The sequence below is a fragment of the Centruroides vittatus genome, unplaced genomic scaffold (assembly GCF_030686945.1).
Source record: "Centruroides vittatus isolate TY-2023 unplaced genomic scaffold, ASM3068694v2 contig_3060, whole genome shotgun sequence".
NCBI lineage: Eukaryota > Metazoa > Arthropoda > Arachnida > Scorpiones > Buthidae > Centruroides > Centruroides vittatus.
In genome coordinates, this window is record NW_027121964.1 from 394,667 (window position 1) to 416,082 (window position 21,416).

General features: G+C 29.0%; 1 protein-coding gene across 6 annotated transcripts in view; it reads right to left on the reverse strand.

The window, feature by feature from the left end:
- LRP1 (LDL receptor protein 1) overlaps positions 1 to 21,416 on the reverse strand; it is a 271,088-nt gene that overhangs the window by 240,849 nt on the left and 8,823 nt on the right. For all 6 annotated transcript variants that reach the window (XM_067267543.1, XM_067267545.1, XM_067267547.1 and 3 more), the window contains exon 2: positions 1,860 to 1,973. In XM_067267543.1, the coding sequence (XP_067123644.1) occupies positions 1,860 to 1,973 (114 nt within the window). The remainder of the gene's footprint in view (positions 1 to 1,859; positions 1,974 to 21,416) is intronic.

The following is a 21,416-nucleotide window of genomic DNA, read 5'->3' on the forward strand; positions in this document are numbered from 1 at the left end:
ATTAATGGTTATGTTAATCTAATGGTTAACTTTTTAATAAAAAAAAATTATAGTACAGTTATACACTGAAATTGCATTGCTTCTTTTTCTCAATAGAAAAATTTAAATAATTCAGTCTTAAGCAATTTTCATTGTTGATTAATCAACTCACTGTTTACATTCTACAATCCTGCCAAGAGTCTTCTATCCAAACGGATAAAAGGAGTAGAGACATCCATCTTTGATTAAAAAATATAAGAGGGTTGCTCAATACAATAAGTGAAATGACAAGATTAACACATTGAAGTCAATTCCCATAGATTTTATGGGCATTGGCATACTCCACTAATTTACAATGCTCAGAATTTTTCTGAGTAACGTATTTCCTTTGTTCAGACAAACTTGATTGCCAAATTTTTGAGCTCTGACTTTTCTGGATCTTCGATAAAGCTTTTAGTTGCTAATAAATCTGCTAGATGGCAGTAATCTGCCTTGTATCCATGGCAATAATTTGTAATGGTGGACAATCACAAAACTGTCATTGTGCATTTTGTGAAGTTTATTTTATTTTTATCATTTTTTACATTTTGTTTGTATCATCAAAATAAACAACGTATCTGAAAATGATCAGAAAATAATTTGTTATCTAGATAATAATTCTGGTTCAAAATTTGATGAAGAAATTGATAATACTAGAGTTGAGGCTAATTTGTTAACAAACCTCATTGATTTTTTTGGTATTGGAATGTTATAGCCACAACCTGATCCTTAAATATGACTTCCTGGAGAAAATTGATGCCTTCGTAGACTATAGGAACCAACTCATCCATTCTGAAGCCATTGAATTACCATTACTGCTAATTATGTTTGCATTAATAATTTCAAGTGACACTCACAACTTCCAGTTTTTACAGCACTGCCATATTATCATACATGATTCTTGGCAATCAATGTCTGATGTTGTTAATGGATGCCACTTTTGTCTGATGTTAGAAAGATAACTGTTTTTTACTTGCAATTTGTGCTACCTAATAGTCAACAACTTAAAATGTGAGTCACAAACAGTAATCCTTTTCCACAAAGAATTACTGTTAATAATCCTTTAACAAAGTAGAAGGATGCCAACATAGTCATTCTTCATTCTCCATGGTCAGCTGCAGTCAGTACAAGGAAAGTAAACCATGAAAATGGTATCTCAACATCAACAGGTTTGAGAGCAGCATGTTTGGTTTTCACTAAAAACTAAGTTTCATGACTAAAATGACTCGAGAATTACAATTTAAATATATGGATTTTTTGCTCACGAAATATTCCAGTTCTCTAAAGCAAATCCATCCGACTAGTTTTTGGCATGTTTAGAAATCTCCCACTAATTCTCAGTAAAAAGATCATTTTCCTCAAGCTTAAAAACTGAACTGCACATAAACCTGTATGAATGAAGACTGTCTTCTTGTTTCAACACTCTCGTGTTTCATTGTAGCCACTGAAGACTTTTCATCCAGTTTATCAACAAATACTCCCACAGATGAGAAATTTTTGGCATAAAAACAAACCACTTGAATCCGGATGTTCCACTTAATAATTAATTACAGGTAGTTTTAGGAGTAGCAAGCCAGTTAGTTATCTCTTTAAATAAATAAATTTCAAAAATTGCCCTATTCTATTGTACATACATGCATACATTATTTAACTTCTCATACATATTTAAAATCATTAATTATCAAATACATTTTTAATTCTTGCCATATTTTATTTTTAAAAATATCAACTCCTATCTGAGACAATATAACCTATAAAACATTTTTTTATATCATTATTTCTATTGTGTACTTTTTTTATTTTTATTATAAAACTATAAATAAAACTGTTAAAATGCTTACGACAGTCTTCCGGTTCATCTGATCCATCTGAACAGTCTGGCACATAATTACATTTCCATCTTAATGGTATGCATTTCTCACGATCAGCACACAAAAACTGGTCATCTAAACATACTAGAAAAAAAATCATATATATATATATATATAATTATAACAAAATATATAAATAAATAAATATATATATATATATATATATATGTATTTTTAAATTTTCCTCATTATATAATAATTCAATCATAAATATAATTAATGACATCAACTGATATATTTTATTAGGCCTATATTTCTTTCATTATTTCTTGTCATGAACTTAAAAGCAAATAATAAATAAAACAGAAAAGAAAAATTAATTTTGATTTATTTTAAAATCTAAAAATTCATTTTTAAATTAGTTAAATGATTCATTACAATAAATGCACTTTTTCATAATAGGGGCTATCAATAAATGACGTCCACACTGGAAGGGAGGAAAGGGCTTAAATGACTTACTTATGCAAAGTTAAGCTTACTCCTGTTATATATGTGTTTGTCTTGGACATAATTATCATAATAGTGAAGTATTCAACATTTTTGTAAGTATGTTCTTTTTAAAATGTGTCAATGCATTGGGAAAAAAGAGCAATCTTCCCTAGTTTTAAAACCAAAACGGACCTAGGCATGTATAAAATACAGTGTAAATGCAGATAGATAAAACAATAATTTCTAAAGTTTCTGCCAAAATCAAATAAAAAAAACAAATAAAGTAAATCATGTTTCTTCTTTTTACATACTGAAAATTTACTGTCAGAATGTAACCAATGGGAGGAAGTCTCATACTGATGTCCACTCTAATCACAAGAGCCTATCTCAATTCGAAAAACAGCAGATACTCTTCGCTCGTACATGTATAGATGTTGTACAATTTAATGTACTTATTTGAAATTATTTATTGTTTACTGGTTTTTAATGTATTTTACTTTGTTCAATATTAAGATCTTTTTCATCTTATCAACTGTATCAGTATAACTGCTAAGTGTATCATTAGGTCTAAATCACATATCTTTTCCTCAAAATTTATAAACTTGTCAATCTAAATTACATTATTATTTAACTAAAATAATTCCTAAAATTCATCATATAACCATCTTTAACCAACTACAGGTATTATTATAAAGCCTAATTTTTTTCATTTTGTCAAATAATCCAGATTCTGTCCTTATTAATTTTTAAATTCTTTATCCTTTTCTAGTTCCTCTCCTAATTTACCTCTATTCTTAGTAATCAAAAATACATCATCTACACAACTGCAAATAACAAATGATATATTATTGATTATTGAAATTCCCTTCACTGACTAGTAACTTGTACCAGTATATAACCTGCAGAAAATTCCTAGAATGGAAATAAAATATTCACATAACCTGCATAATCTCATCTCTAAAGTGGCTATTGAAAGCATGACGGTGATACGCAATTAGGTCCTATCTCAAATAATAAAATGTTCTTTTTCTGTTTCATCTCCATTAGCAATTTATTGTAAATATAGTATATATAAACAACTAAGCTTAAATAGTTTATTATCCTCAAATTATTAAATACCATATCATTCAAGATATATTTTGATTAACGACTGTATTAATAATTAAATTAATTTGTCATACAGGTAAAATAACTTGCTTTAAACATCAACATATAAGGTTTCTAACAGTCATTGTCAGGCTATACATTAGAAAACTGAACAAAACGCAGAATAAATATTTTTATATATAATGATGCTCTTTACAGGATAAATTGCTATCTTATACTAATAATAATTACTATCATTTTTAATTAAATTTAATTAGTAATCAATTATTAAACTTAATTCAAAAATTATTGTAATTCATATTAACACAAAATAGCAGTCTAACCTCCTACTTTTATGACAGATTGTGAAAGTGGAATGAATCTGATGTCATGAACAGAAATAGAGCATTCCTTAAGGGAATTGCTAAAGCATAAAGATTGGAAAATGAGACTTGTGATAATTGATCCAAGAAGTTTTCTGATAAACATCACTTTAAAAACTATGGGTAACTACATCTAATTATTTATATATCTATAAATAATGTACTCTATCAGCTCAAAATTCAATAATTCATAATACCAATCGTGTCTAATGATGGACAAGAAGTGCCCAAAAGTGCTCTTCAAGCAAAACTATAACATTACGCACAATAAACCAATCACAACTTTAACCTATTATGCCAGAGCAAAGGGTTATAGTAAATCTAGGAAAAGCTAAAATAATTTAAAAAGTCTTTAATGAAAAACATCTATGAGCAATAGAAATCCTTGAAATTTATAAAGCCTCCATACAGGGAGAATGTGTCAATTCCTAGAACTATGAAACACTATCTGAGGTGTGACAGATGTTCTACAACAACCTGCTGGTTAGATTCTAACTAATAAATAATTATTATATAATTTACAGGGGACATTATTGTGTAATGCATCATAACTGAATTTTAATTTTAAATTTTTATTTTCAAGCCAATATCATAGAATGAAACCTGACTGTTGCATAATTGAAAAGTCCAAAAACATTATGAAGATGCATTCCATTTTAAATGATAAAAGGTTTTACATTGACCTAATGCAGACTTGTAAACTAAATCAAAAACATTTGCTGGAAAAGTGCTCTTAGTTGTTACAGTTAAGTATTGAAATATGTATTTTTCAAAAAGATTCAAAAAATAAATTTGAGGATAGAAAACATCAGAAACTGGAAATTTAAAAATTAGAATAAAACCAGAAAATATTTATAGAACACCTGAAGACCCTAAAAAGTGGGTCGAAAATGCTAGTGATACATTCCAAGTTTTTTACTTGCAAAGCTGTACAAGGTTAGTGAGACGTATTTGTATTATTGCTTTGATCATTGGATGGAGTTGATAATATTGATAAAAGTAAAATATTAATTATATCAATATGCAAAATGGAAAACAGTCCCTTTGATTTGAATAGGCTACTTAAGTAGCTTAAATAACACATTAAAATCAAAGGTGCAACTTTGTTTTTTGTATCTTCTTGGGATAGAATTAAATATCAAACAGTGATTTTCCTGTATGTCAGTTTTTTTGAAGTTACAGAACACATAATATGTTACATATAAGGATTTACATTAAGAAGTTTGTATATTCTTTTACAGTCTTTCACAGTACTTGCTAAATTATTACAGATTAACCATTATTACAATAATTAAAATAATTATTATACAATGAATATTTATTTTACAAAATTAATGACACTAAAGAACATTTAAAAAGTGGATATTCTCAAATTCAGAATTTCTCATCAGTTTTCTAAGTTGTGGCTCATCACCTTCCTTTAATTTAGCTGCAGACAGCAAAGGAAACATAATATATAGATACTTAAAACTTTGGGAAGAACTTTTGAAATTATTTCATTATGCATAATTTAGTATATAGAGGTAATAGGATTTTTTCTGGTGCCACCAAAGTGTTGTGTCGCACGTTTTTCTTTCCTGGTACAAGATTTTGCCTTCACAATCATTCTGCTGTGTTAGAGTTAGTCTACAGCTCTGCTTTTCTATCAGAGGAACAACTAAAACTGTACAAATTAATATGCATATTAATTAAAATAAATGTGATTAATTTTAATATACAATACATTTGGAAGTCTATATACCCTTATCATAAACCTTTATAATTTTCTTGACAAGTCCATATTTATTCCTATAAACCTTTAATGTTTGGAGGAGAGAGTTATGAGTGTGTGACCTTATTTGCATGCACATGGAATCATTATTGTAGAGTGTTAGAGTTGGATAGGTGTTCACAGGTTCAGTGTTAGAGTTGGATAGGTGGACACAGGTTCATTTTCTGTTAAGGAGAGGTTGGTTGTATGTATATAAATGAACATCCTTATACAGGACAAAACAATTGCAAGATGCCTTTTGCAAACAATTTAATAAGAGTCTACAGATGAAAAGGATATTGCTTTCCTGATTAAAGATTTGCATTTCCTGTCATAAATGCCTAAGACCACTGAGAAGTGGATGAAAGAAGATGCAGTTGGAAACATTTGCTGCTTTGTAGTACCAAATGAGCAATCCCAATAAGGTCTGTTTGCAAATGATCAGCTTAATCAAACATCAACATACGTAAAAGAACAAAAAAGGAATAATAATTTTAAATCATTAAACATTGATCAAATTTAAAACATTATAATGTACAATTTTTTATAAAATTTAAACATAAAGACAGAATAAAATAAATAATAAAAACGTAGATCAAATGAAAACAAAAAAAGATGTCTGGAAGAAAATAATGTCGGGATATTTCATACATATAGTGACCTTCATACTTAAGAAACCATTCTAACTTCCTTTGAGTTTGTAGATTTGGCTCTTGGTGAGGAGTTCTAGCTGTTTAAATCATAGTTATATGCTGGTCTTATAATCCTTGCTCCTTTAAGGTTAACTTCCATGCCCTAAACCAGGGATGGGCAACCTTTTTCTATGTAAGGGCCACATTTTAAGACTTTTGAACTGATGCGGGCCGCATACAAGAGAAAGAGAAAAAAAAATGTTGATAAATCAGAATTATTTATTCATATATAATTATAAATTAGCATAGGTATACTTAATTTAGCTTCTGGAATTGATGTAAACATAATATATTGGAAATATTTGGTTAAATATTCATCACTGCTAGTTTTAAATTAGTTTCAATGTATCTGTTAGCCGGTTTCTTGTTTTAATTTTTACTAAATTCATTGCGGGAAAAACTATTCACGTACATAAGTTGTAGAAAATAACGTTTGAATTTTTGCTGCATACTTCCTTAAGCTGGGAAATTGATATATTTATTCACATTTTATGCATCGTGGGCCACAAAATATGTGAATGCGGGCTGCAGGTTGCCCATCCCTGCCCTAAACCATGGCATAGAAAGGGGGACAGTGACATTATTATCATTTCTGGATTGTCATCTCATGCTCTCTGACTTTTGCTTTTAAGAGTGAGAGATGGTTCCAATGTACTCCAGCTCAACATTGATCTTTAAGTATTCAAAATAAATATGATGCTAGTGTGAGAACCTGGAGAACATTTAAAAAGATAAAAAGAATTATAAATTTTGACATAAATCGAAGAAAAAATTTTAAGTAAAATAAAGGCAAAATTTCATCAACTTCCCCATCTCTCTTTCATTTCCTCTGTTTCAGAAGATGTTGAAGTTCCTGCAGAAATGAAAGTTTTGCCAGGAATGACTGAATCAGAAACAATTCTAATTGGTCGTCAAATTTCTAATAAAAAGGGAAGTCACCCTTAATCCAGGCTGCTTTTTAGTCACCCTAAACAGTCAAAGCTTTAGTCGTGTGATAGTCCAGTGTCAGAAGATCTAGTAGTTCCTGTCCACCCTCTTTTTGACAATAAGATGAACACGCTACGTTAACAAGAACAAGGTTCTCACGACATCCCAGGTAGTATACTTATCTACGTAAGCTCTCTCATTCAGCGGCCATATCCTAAGGTATTAGCCAATTGCTAGAGTTGTTATATTCCGAGTCGTATTTAGCTTTTATTACATGCCAAATATGTACATTTGATATATTCTATGTATATACTTTGTATGCTTAATCCAGGTTATATATATATATGAATAAATAGTTAGCTTATCAAAGGGAAATTGTCCAGTTTCCATCTTGTGAATCGACACGTCTCCTTCTCCACTTGACGATACAGCACACCCCTTTGTACTCAATATTATCCCTCAATATTGCCACTCAGATCAAGTAAAGCCTTCCCACGTGCACGAGAAATAAAAAATAGTTTATTTGCAAGTTAGATTGTAAATGAAAATAATTATTCTAACTGGTATCACGACTGACATAGACAGAGATCTCACAATCTTTAGTCTTCCTTAAGTTTAAGTATAAATTCATAGTCATCCTGTACAATGAGCATGGTCTCAAAGATCCCATTGTCACACTCGAATTTCAAAGATGCATTTGTTACTGGTTTTCTACACATTCAATAAATTTAACAAGAAATTAAATTATTTTTCAAATGCATTTTCTCTAATTTTACTGTAAATTTGAAGATTTAAAGAATTGTTATTATTATGAAAAATGAAATAAATTAAGTATCAATTATCACACAAAAATATATTAGTTTAATATTATTTTAATAATGAAACAAAATTCAGAATAAGTTAAACGTTTTATTGTATTGTTACTATAAATATGATAGATATATATATCTGATTTTTCAACTTTTAATAAATAAAAACACAAAATATCCACAGCTTGTGATAAAAATAAGCATTTTATTAAACATTATTAAAAACAAACATTTATTATAATCAACATAATTGAACTGAAAACAAGATTATTATAAACAAATCAGAAAGTAAAATTATTGTCAGTTTTAACTGAACATAAACAATACATTATTAATAAATATAACTGTCACTATTTCCATATTTAATTGTATAATAATCATTTTGAAAATATTTAAAACAAATAAGAATAAATAAATATTAAACAGAAATATGAAATGCATGTTAAGTATGAGAGTAAGTCAATAATTAATGCCATTTTGACTTATTTATTATGCACAGAAAATTACATATTATTAGTCAAATAGTTTAATATTCAACTTAATTATCTAATAAATTGATCTGATCAATTCAACAATGAAATTTTTTTATATAATAAAATATACATATTTAATAGCTAATACATGTCAATCTTCTTGATATCTTTCTTGCAGGATATCTTCAGAAAATAATTATAAAAAAAAATAGTTGAAAGATATATTATATAAAGATTCTAAGGTTATCTGAAGAAAGTTCATAAACCTTTCTATCTTATTCATCTGTAAATTGTTCTTCAATCCAGCATTATTTGACAAATCATTTCAAGTCAATTTTAATACAAATCATCTAGTCACTGATATCAATCCATAATTATGGATTATCTAACAAATATACAATGTAGAAGAAGATATCAATCTATATCATTAAATGCAAATATCAAGCTTATCATCGTATGTGTCACTGCAATCAAAAGTGCCGTTATTAATTGACTTATCCTTGTAAAATAGTAAAAAGGATATTCAGTAAGTACATTTTAAAGTATAATAAAATAATAGCAGCAAATCATTAAATTTGATTTACAGATAATAAAGAACTAAATATAAATAAATTTAGAATATAAAATGAATTCCATTTTATTAAAAGTATAAAAAAAACTATTAACTATATTTCTGAAAGGTGATAATACAATCTAATTAAGCCAAAGTAAACATCTTTATAATTTGTTCTGTTCGGATTATTTTAAAGATAACAGACTAGAATGAAAGACATGGATTGAAAATAAAGAAATTTTTTAATATCAATCAATCAATCAATCACTTTATTGTAGTAAGGTTACCTTGTTACAGGGGGATCTAGTAGTTAATATTACAATTTAATTTTAAATTTGCTGAAGATTAGTTACATAGTTCTTGGATATACAAAGAATCTTTGAACGTTATCGCTTTAGTTACAGTTTGAACATCTTTTTATACGTAAACAACTTAAGTTATACAATACTTGTTATGATGCTATAATTGATTTTACAACATCTTATTTATATAGGAGAAAAAATTGTAGATCTTATACATACTAATTATCGATAAATTGTCAAGACAGGATCTAAAATTTCGTTCGTGAGTAGATGCAAAAATTTCTTTTATTTGAAATTTACATTGAGCATCTTCAATAGCTATGCACACTGTTAGTAAGTGATATAGAGAAAAAGGCCGAGATTTACACAATAACATTCCCTAGCGAAGTCAATGTATACGTTGTCTATCAATATTGAACTATAATTAAGCCGCATCTGAAGTAGCGTACGCTTTACATTTAGGTTAGAATTTACCGTAGCAATGCAATGTGAAGGTTCGAATATAAGAATAACGAGATTCGATTAAAATTTTATTTTATTTGCCAACCGATTTTCGACAGTTAGGGTTAAATCAAACACAGAAACAAAAAAACGGAAAAACACCGACAAATTTTCTCGTAAAAATTAATCATAAACTATCGTTCCCACGGTAATACTTCCTTGTAGAAGATGAGTTAACTGTTGAAAAATAATTATATCATGTAATTCACCATTGGTCAAAAGGGACTTCCACCCTTGACGTACTTCACAAAATCTCGAACCCAAGATCCCGAAATAAAAGGAAAAACGAACGATGACGCAGAGAGAGAAAAGAGTTTCGACAACTGTCAAGTGTGTGTGTGCCGTGGATTATCATCTCCCGCCGTTGAAGCCGTCCATTCCATCTATCTACAGTCCATTGACTCTTATTTTCAAGCGAACTCTCGTTCCTCGGACTTTGTGCAAATCTCAGGATCACAAATCTCCGGATCACTAAGGTATTTATCCTGCTCGCGATGTTTTGTAAACTCTCTCTCTCCGATCACTCGAGACGCGGTTTAATAATTCGATTCGATGATATAAATACTTCCAAATACGTTAATTGATGTATTCCCTATTAATCACAAAATAAACGGGTATTTTGTTTAATATTAGAAGAGTGTGCGTTTCTTCCTCCATTACCCTCATCATCGGCATCTTATGCTTCCGAAAAACGCGTATCTATCCGCGAGAAGTTTGATAGATTGGTGTCAGTTCCTGACGTAAACCGGATCTTACGATCCCAAATCCGTAACTAATCATTGACCGCTCGAGCCTTAATCATCCTTTCGACAACCGAGGTCGGACCTCAAGGTCTTGTGCCGTTAAGAGGTAGAGAAGATAGGAATCATCCTCCATCTCCTACCCTCGGTTAACCTCACAGTACGCTTTACATTTAGGTTAGAATTTACCGTAGCAATGCACGATTGAGATGGAATATGTAACATATTCAGATACCAGTGGTGATAAGTTGAATTTAATATAGCGACTTGATCTTTAGCAATAGATTGTGACAAAGCATTGTTCATCATTAAGGAGTAAGCATATTTACAGTTGATTTCGTTTGAGTTAAGCAACAAGTATGAAATACCATAAGACTGAATTATCTCATTGAATCTTTGATACCATGTACGATAATTATTGACTGAAATTTTACTTTGATTTGCCATTTCGAGAAACAGAAATTTTATATTATCATCTTCAGTGTTTAGTATCCGGAAGTAAAATTTTAGTAACCGATTAAGAAATAGAGGAAAAAGTTGATATCGGTTTATTTCTGATCTAATTGCATATCCAGGAACCGTCCGCTCAATATGAAGGAGTTTGCGTAAAAATATAATGTGATATTTCTCCAATTCTGAATAAAAATCCAAAGCCCAAATGGGACTAGCATAATAGAGTGCTGGAACTACAAATGAATGGAACATCTTCAAGTGAATTTTTAAATTCGAAATCCTTAATCTTGATGCTAGATATATAACATTATTAATGAGTTGGTTAATTTTGATATTGAGTTGGTCTAGATGTGGGTGGAATCCACCGTCCCAGTTGAAAGTAATTCCTAAGTATTTGATTTGGTTAACCACATCAATCGGTTGATTATTTAAATAGAAACTTTTTTCTTGGTTTGATATTTTTACATTTTTTCTAATTATGAGAATTTTAGATTTTTCAGTGTTAATAGTTAAACAGATGGTACTTAAGTAATCATTGACTAAATTGATTTTACGTTGCAAAGTAGATCGGGTTGGAGCTAGTAACACAAGATCGTCAGCATATAGGATGTAATGATAAGTGCGGCCATTAATGTAAATTCCTTCATTGTCATTGGAAAATAGATGGTCAATTTCACTGATATATAAGTTAAATAAATAAGGTGACCGAGGTTCGCCTCGGAGTAATCCCCGGTGAATTTTTATATCCGGATAAATTTGATTATTATGAACTATATTAATAGTATAAGATGAAAATAAACAGTTAATTACATTACAGAATTTGGTACCGGCCCCTAACCTTCTTAGCCTATCAATCAGGATGGAAATATGCACTGAGTCATATGCTTTGGAAATGTCAATAAAGGCAGTAAAAATCTTTCTGCGCTTACGCTGGAGATAATTTTGAATTATTAACAATAATAGAAAAATAGCTGACTCGGTTCCTTTTGATTTAGTGAAAGCATACTGATATTGTGAATTTAAACCTTGTTTTAAAGACCAGCTTTGAAATCGAGAGGTTAATATTGAAGTGAAACATTTTCTTAAAACGGATAATAAAGCAATAGGGCGGTAATTTTTGGGATCTGTTCGGGTTCCTTTTTTATAAATCATTAGAATTTTTGCTGTACTCCAAGACTTTGGGTATTTTGAGTGGTTATAAAAGTGATTAAATAGGTCAAGAAGAACCTGCTTGCCAGATGGCGGAAGTAATTTAATGAATTTATTTGTGATTTGATCCGGTCCGGGGGATGATTTCGGTTTTAGCTTCCGGATCGACACTTCAAGCTCCTCGGCAGTAACCTGTAAATCGAATATTTCGTTTACTGAATTTGTCAACTTCGATCATTGGAGAAGTACTTTTTTCTGTAAATCTATTATAAAAAGTGATCCAGTCAGAAAATTCAATATGAACTGATTGTTCTATATTCGGCCGTCTAAATTTCTGTATCGTTGACCAGAATATGTCATTATTTTTATTTTCTATTATTTTTTGTTGTAACTTTTTGAAGTAATTTAGTTTTTTGGTTTTTAATAGGTTGAAATAAGTAATTTTAAATTGCCGGTATTGTTTAAAGGAATCGGTTGTAGATAGTCTTCTAAACTGGTGTAATGCTTTAGTTTTTTTATTTTTTAACTTGATACAGTCAATGTCGTACCATGGGTTTTTTGGACCACGAATTTTCGGATTTTTGATCTTCCGAACTTGAATAAATTCTTTTAGAATGCCTTCGAATTTAGAATAATACTCTTCACCGTCTAGCAATCCTTTAGATATTAAAGTATTCATTTTACTGCTAATTTGAGCTTGAAAACATTCGTAATTATAAACAGTTGTCTGGTAGTATGTATTTACTTGCCTACTGTTGAAGTTGGCTTTTAGCCCGAATATAGATCTGACTGGAAAATGGTCCGATGAGTCAGAGTTTAGAACTTGGAGTTCGGAACATAAGTCCACAAGCAGTTCTGAGCAGATTATTAGATCAATAGTTGACGTACCGGAAGTAGTAACACAAGTATATTCTGAGGGGAAATCCTTTTCAATTCTTCCGTTGAGAATGAATAATTGTGTTTGTTTCATTAGCTTGAGGAGATGATTTCCCAATTTATTATATTTATCATCTTTAGATTTACGGATATTTTGTATTTTTAAATTCGGACCTTTATAGTATAAGTCCATGGTTTGTGCGATACGGGCATTAAAATCTCCCACTATGATTACATACGGAGATATGTTTTTCAACTTTTCGTATTGACGAAATACTTCATCTAAGATCAGCAACTGTTCGGGAGGGATATATATTACCATAATTATCAGTACTTTATTTTTCAGATTATCGATGATTGAATTGGAAATTAGTAGATGAACAATAATGTAATTATTGCTTTGCTGAATGAGTATAATATCACCTAGCCTTTTTTTAATTATTAAATTAAGACCGCCTGAAGGTCGTCCCGGACCCGTAGGTTTTTGAGCCATTTGCGTAACAATGTAATAGTTTTCTTTATCTTGAATCTGGGAATCAGGTGGAGAAGTCAACCAAGTCTCCGTAATGGCTAGAATGTCTGTATTTTTTAATAGGTAAACAAATTCTCTGGTGAGGATTTTCTTTGTAAGCCCTTGAGAGTTCCAATTGACAATAACAAAGTGGGAGAAATTTTTTAATATAATGAATACAAACCAATAAAAAAATAACAAATTTTAGAAGTTTATAGTTTTATTTAATTAACTGCTTATATATGTTCAGTAATTTGTCGGTGTGATAGGACATACAAGCGTTTAAATTAAAATATAGTAGTAAACGTTTATCCTACTGTACACACATATACAAACATTATTGCTTGCTTTTAAACATTTAAGACAAAAATTAAATTTAAAAGTCTATTTGACATAATGAAATCAATTCTACATTTTTTACTTTTACCTTCTTTATATGATGCTAAATATAACTGATAAAGTATATTTTATTTTATCAACTTTCCTAATTTTTATATTGTTTTATAATAATTTACCATTTTTACTATAAAAGAAAATGAAATATTGAAATAACTAATCAATTTAAATCCAAACAAAGATTCAAATTAGACGCAATAAATAACAACAGTTTTGCAGTTTTAATGAAATCATGAAAGCTTAAACGTTGTTTCTGATAATATTCTAAGTAAATGTGTTATAGACATGATGTTACATGTATGAAGGATCACACTATCGAGGAAACTATTATCAAAAGCAACTTTAAGCAGAAGAGACAATAAATGAACAGTATCAGTCAATAATTAATGATGTGACAGCAGCACAAGTCTATGTAATTGCACAATTATAATTATTTGATTTAACTGATTATTATTAAAAAAATTAATATGAAATGATATACAGGATGTCCTGTATATCATTTCATATTAATCTAATTCATATTATTTGTATTAATTTTTTATAATAATGAGTTAAATCAAATAACTATAATTGTGCAATTGTGCATCTGTTCAGAGGCAAAAACAGATCTTTCCAGCATTGCATTAATGTATGTATGTGGTGCATACTTGTTCCAGAATCAAAATAACCAACACTTAAGTATCTATACATAGACAAACAATTAATTCATTTAAAAAATGCCACAAAAATAATAAATTAATGCATTCAGTAAAATATATTCAATAGTTTAACAAAGGGACATGAAATAATCACATGGTAATTCAGTGGCAATATATAGTTTTCAAACATCAAATCAAAATGCAAATCACAAAAGTGATCTTAATGAATCATATTGTGACAAGATGCCAATGTCTTAACTCATGAGCAATATTGCAAACTAGTTATTCTATATGAAAAAATGAGACAAAACACAAGCGAAGCAGCATGTAAGTTTCAAGAGCATTTTTACCAGTTGAACTAAGATCAACATGTACGATAATTCCAAGTGTTATTTAACACTTGATGCAGACACGAGCTTCAGTAGCAATACAAAGATGTAGATAGTCCAACTGACTATCTACATCTTTGTATTGCTACTGAAGGCAGTCATGTTCTGAGCATGTTCTCTAACAAAATAAATGTCACTTTCTGCAATCCTTTACAGTGAGAGATTAGTTGTATGTTACACTAAATTGTCTTAAATTGATTCTCTTCAGTTATTTTAGTGCTGGAACAACACATGCACCACATTTTTCACTCATACAATGCTGTAAAGCTGTATTTTGCTCCTGAACAGATTTTAATTGGATATCCTGTATAATATAGTTACATCACAACAAAACACATAATTCTATGGTTTTATGTAGTGTGGTGTATATAATTACAAAAATATAATGTAAATTCTAAAAGTTAAAGGAACTGGTAACATTTAAACTGGAAAAACCAATTGAAAAAAACATGTAGCCAGTGAACTTCAGTAACAAATAACAATTGCAACAGTTTGATCTGTGTCTGTTTTATTGTGTCTTTTTTACATTTGTTCAAGGAGAGTTGCAAACAAGCTTTTGTGTTTTCTCACATCTTTTATTTATTTTATTTTTAAATTTATATACAAGTATTTGAAGATCCACTTCTTTATATAGTTTCAGCAATTACTTGTCTGGCCATAAAGAGTGATCAAGACAGGAGAGAGGAAAATCAAAATTTACAAAATGTCGTGCTACATGGTTTGTGGACATTCCCTTAGTGTTTTGTAAACACAAGTCTATTAATCAAAAAATATTTGAGATGTTAAAATAAATTGATTCTGAGATTATTATTACACTTATCATAAAAAAAATTGCAAAATTTATATTAAAAAGCAATATCCAGAAATTTTATGATACTTATTTAATTTTAAGTGTTCATTGTCTTCATATTCATATGCAATAAAAATAAATAATTATAGTAAATAATTAAAATTTAACTACAATAATACACATTTTTATTCTTCAAACTATTGCACAGTACATATTAGCTGTATAATAAAGTGATATAAAGAATGTTGTTCTTATATATCAGAGGTGGGCAAGCAAGAGTTCAGTGGGAGCCGAAATGTAGGTTTTGCAAAATGCATGGGAGCCGCAGTTCTGTACTGTCGTGGCGGATAGTATGGTAAGGCTGGGAAGGATAGCACTTTCAGCAAGAGCCGCATGTAACTCAAAAAGAGCCGCATGTGGCTCTCGGAGCCACATTTGCCCATGCCTGTTATATATGATTAAATTCAGTTAGATATAAAAAGACAATAAAAACTTATAAACCATATAAATATTTTATGTCGGTAATTTTTAATCCAAAATGGCTGTGGCTGTCCATATAATTTGAATTTTTGGTTATACAAAGTACCATCAGTCAACATTACCTCAGATAATCAGGGTTATACTTTAAGCCAAACAATCATCATAATTAGTCGGGCTATTATTATGCTGTAATTAATCATTAAAAGCTAAGTAATTTGGTGCTAGAGGTAGACGTTAGGCACCATCTCTTATCTAAATTAATAATTATAATAATTTAATAATTTATTCTACTTTAATTCATGAAATTATCTGGAAAGTATCATTAAAATCTAAATAAATATTAAAACTAGTTCAAAATCATTACATTGAATAACATTCTAAGTGAAGAATTATTTTTGATCTACTATCTAGCTCTCAAAATAAAATTATTCATGCATTTTTGAATCTAGAGTTAAGATGTTTTTTTCACAAAAAAATAAGTATTTTTGTTTCATCCATAGAAAACAAATAATTCATTATCATTTCTTAGCATTTCTTTATTTGATTCTCCTAGTATATAAATCTCTTTCATTCAGAAATAAGTTTCTCTTAATTGTGTAAAATTCATTTAGCTTGAGAAATATCATAAAACAGAATAAAGACACCAAGCTTTTATTCTTATTTTGTTTTGCAAAAGATTATCTTTATTGTAAACTCTGTAAAAATTAATTTGTCTGATATTTTCTTTATTTTTATTTTTTCATATATAATAATAATACCGTATTTTACGGACTATAAGACGCTACGGACTATAAGACGCACCTGAATTTTGGAGGCAATTTTTCGAAGAAAAAAGTGCGTCTTATAGTCCGTAAAATACAGTATATAGATTTATGCTCAAACTTCAAATATATATAAAATATGAAAGCATATAAAAAAATATTTGAAAAAACATAAGTTTAACAATATTTTTTATTAATTTGAATATCAATACATTTTTTATTCTTTCCTATTTGAAATATGAATTTTTTATATATAAAACACACACTATTTCCTTATACATAAAAAAACTGTAAAAAGGATACATTATTATTAATTTACACACTACAAACTACAATCTGCAATTAGTAAAGGAAAGTGAAATTTAAAAAATCTTTGATTTACAGTATATGTTTATAACTTTACAGATTATATATTAATAATATATTGAAGAAAAGATTGGCCCAGAGCCAGATTACTGAATATTCTAAAATTAAATTTAATTAATTTATTTATTTATAATTAATAAGAGATGGTAGCCTAACTGCTCACCTCCTGCCATATTATTTAGCAATTATTTAGCTTTAATAGCCTGATAAAAGAATAAGTCTGTTTGTCTGATATTTTAATAAATAACCCAAGAAAAAAAAGCTGTAGAGAATGGATAAGATACTTATCATCACTGCAGCCTTTTCTTATACAGACATCATACCATACACTGCACAAAAATCTACAAACATTAGATCTTAGTAATATCAATACACATCACATTACAGAGAGCTGCTGTACTAAACACATGCCACAAAGGAAATTCTTAAGTATAGATACATAAATGCAAATAGAACATACCCATAGCAACAAGTTTTCTGTAGTTATGCATTGACTTTGATCCTACATACCACAAGGCACTGGTATTAATCAAGTAAATACAAAGTACCAACACCAAAATAATAACCATAATAATAAATTCTGAACTAAATTTGAAAAAAATAAATATAAAAAATTTTAATGTCAACAATATCCACATTGAAATGGGTTCAAAAGTTAGTTATTCAGCTTCTAAACAGAACTTTTTAAATAATTCTCTGAGTTATTAAATAGGAACGGATAATTAGTGAAAAGTCATCAGCTCTTCAGACAGAAGTTTAAGTAGAAGTGTATAATAATATCAATTAAAGCATGGACAAACATACATAAAATAAAGGGAATTAAAGGCATGGCTTGTATATATAGATTTTCACATAATCCAGAAATGTTCTGGGATTTTACACCTAAACTTCTAAACATAAAAAAGACTTCTTTGAATATTCCAGACTTCAAGATCTGTAATATTTACAATTGATTTGATCCATTACTTAACATTTAGCAATAATGCACATTTTTCACTACTACCCTGAGTCTTTTTTCTGTCTAATGGCAGTCTTTTTTCATTTCACAAATTCATAATGCTATTCCCTTATTGTCAGTTTCTACTAATAGTCTAGATCAGATTTCAGCTGTATTTTACCCAATACCAACACTAATCAGCTACAATTCTCTCTTGCATTTTTACCGATTTAACAACCCATGTTTTTAATTCTAGATTGAAGTTCATCCACAGGGATGAACTTCACTCTAATTGCTATTCCCAAAAATAATCGAAAATCATTTCATTCTATTGCTATTTTTTCTGCAATGATGAAGATTTTTGAGCATTGTTTACATGTCTTAATTTATTCTAAAGTATGTGTGCAAATTTCACCCTACCAGCATTGCTCTATTTTTAATCACTCCATGTGCTCCAATTTATTACAAAACAAGCCATTATTCTTGATCATTTTGAGTGTAAATCACCACCATCTTATATTATTTATCTCAATATTAAACTAGCATTTGATTCTGTGTTACCTTCTTGGCTGTTAGATATTTTATTAAATTATTTTGATATCCATCCTTCGATTGTAAATTGGCTCAATTCTTTCTTCTGCTAAAATCATTTAGTATTAAATTTGAAGATTTTTCTTGTTTAATCCATTTTCTCCAATATGCAGCATTTCTCAAGGCTCTATCCTGTTTATCTGCTACCATGATTTCCCATTACCATGGCTAACCTTCCTTCTATTATTATTTTATATACCAACATTAAATTGAATAATTTGAATCCTGGTCTTTTCCAAGATGGCAGAGTTAATAAAGTCATTTACAGTCATCTGTTGTTTTTATCAATCTCAACTTTGTCACTCTTATTTTATCATCTCTTTTAGAAAACCACATAGAATTTGATTATACCACTTTGTCATTTAAAATACTAATAAAATACTTCAAAACTCTTATTTATTTCATCATTAATTTATAGACATCTTGACCATTACAATGGAATTAACAAAATTTTATACAACTCATACAAAATTCTGTTTTAAAACTACCTTCTTCTGTCTGTGCCTTCTCCTAAAGGAGGTTGGCACCCAGCAAATACCACTGTTCTCTTTTGTGGCTTTTATGAATAATTTCTTCCGTATCCAGTTCAACCCTTGAGATCGTCCATCCAGCCTTGTTGTCTTCTTCCCCTTGATCTTTTTCCATCAATTTTGCCTTCTAATGTGAGTTTGGGGATTTCATTTTTTTTATATATTATTAAGACTACTACGACATATAAATACATGAGATAAATATGAATATATTAATAAATATAAAAATATGAGATCTCATATTTAATTCAAACTGAAGAAATGTACAATAAATAGTACATGTTACAGTAAAACCTCGTTATTTCGACATTGGATAAGTTGAAGTATCGCATAATTCAAAGTCAAGTCTAGTCCCCTGCCAAAAGAATAAGATTTTGCATATATTTTAGTTTGGATAATTTAAAATATGCATACAATGAAAGTCAAAGTCATTATCTGGTCCAGTGACCCACAGAAACATTGTTTAATTTGAAATCTTCCATCATATTGTGTGTTTATAAGAAAGTTTCCATGCCCAAGTGGCAGTTTCAGTTTCACCAATTATACATCGTAGATTTTTTGAACGTCCATTCAAGGTCATTCAGACATTGTACATCAACTAACTGACACCTAAATGTGAATTCCAGCACAATTCCAGAAAACAAAGAAATTTTTAATGTTTAATGTTTATTATGTGCTGGAATTCACATTTAGATGTCAGTTAATTAATTATATAATTCCAGTTTAAGGGTGCCATTTTTTGTTTGGCATTGTACGGGTACATGTTGCCAATGAAGAGAAAGGTATTTTATTTTTATTTTTATAAAAGAAATTTATTCGGCATTTAATTATTTTGGGCATTTTTGCAAAAATCTACTGTTTCAATAATTCCAAAGTCCATTAAATACACATGTGTATTCAGGATAGAATGCATACATAGTCTTAGCCATTAATAGAGATTGTTTTCATTACATCAGATGATTTTCGTAATCTCAAACTCAAGACAGTAAATTCTTAATAGAACTAGCCATCGGTCCTCTAGATGAAATTCACACACAATTTTTATTGAAGCACTTAAGCTTCATTCATATGTTATTTTCAGGTCTTCCTTTGAATGTAGTTTTGTTTTCATTAAGTACATGCCAACTGGTGATTTTTTTCAAAATAGCTTAAATTACTAAGTAATAACTCATAATATTAAATTATTTGTAACTAAACTGGTAAAATTATATAAGATATAAAGTTATAATTTTATTCAGGAATTACAAAAAACATTCAATTTGAAAAAAGTTTGGATAATTGAAAGTCATGTTTTTTTGATCCCTTGAGTTTTGAAATATGCTTTTTTTTTTTTTACTGTATATTTACATTTTTAAAACTTTTTACAATATAAAAATATATATTTTGAAGTTTCTTTTTTCCACTTAAATTACATAGTTTCTTCTATATTTTTTAAAATAATAATTACGACAAAAGTTGTCTTCAATTATGTTACATTCAAACACCAGAAACAAAACAGTCTTTCTTTGCAGAGATAACCTTTTATTACAGGCATTGCCTCTGCAAAAATATGTAAAACAGTATTTTTTTTTAAATTGCAACGGTACATTTTTTTAAATTATAAAAATACCATCTAACTTTTTAACTGAAATTATGTATTTTTTTTAATTATTGGCCTATCATCAGTGAACATTTTAACTGTTTTACATATTTTTGTAGATGCATAGCCTCTAATAAAAAGGTTGTCTGTGCAAAGAAAGACTTTTGTTCCTGGTGTTTGAACATGACAGAATTGAGCACACTTAGTTTCTTCTATATTTTTTAAAACTGTAAAAATACCATCTGCCTTTTTAATTAGAATTATTATTAAATATCTTTCCTTTCACTAACAATGATGTCTTTTTTAATTTAATTGAAATTATGCAAGTAATTTTACCATACCAATACAGAGATGAGTTTTATAGTATTCAAAGTTTACAGTTTCAGGCATTCCAGATATAACACTGATTCTGCTATGCCATACAAATCTCCAGAAT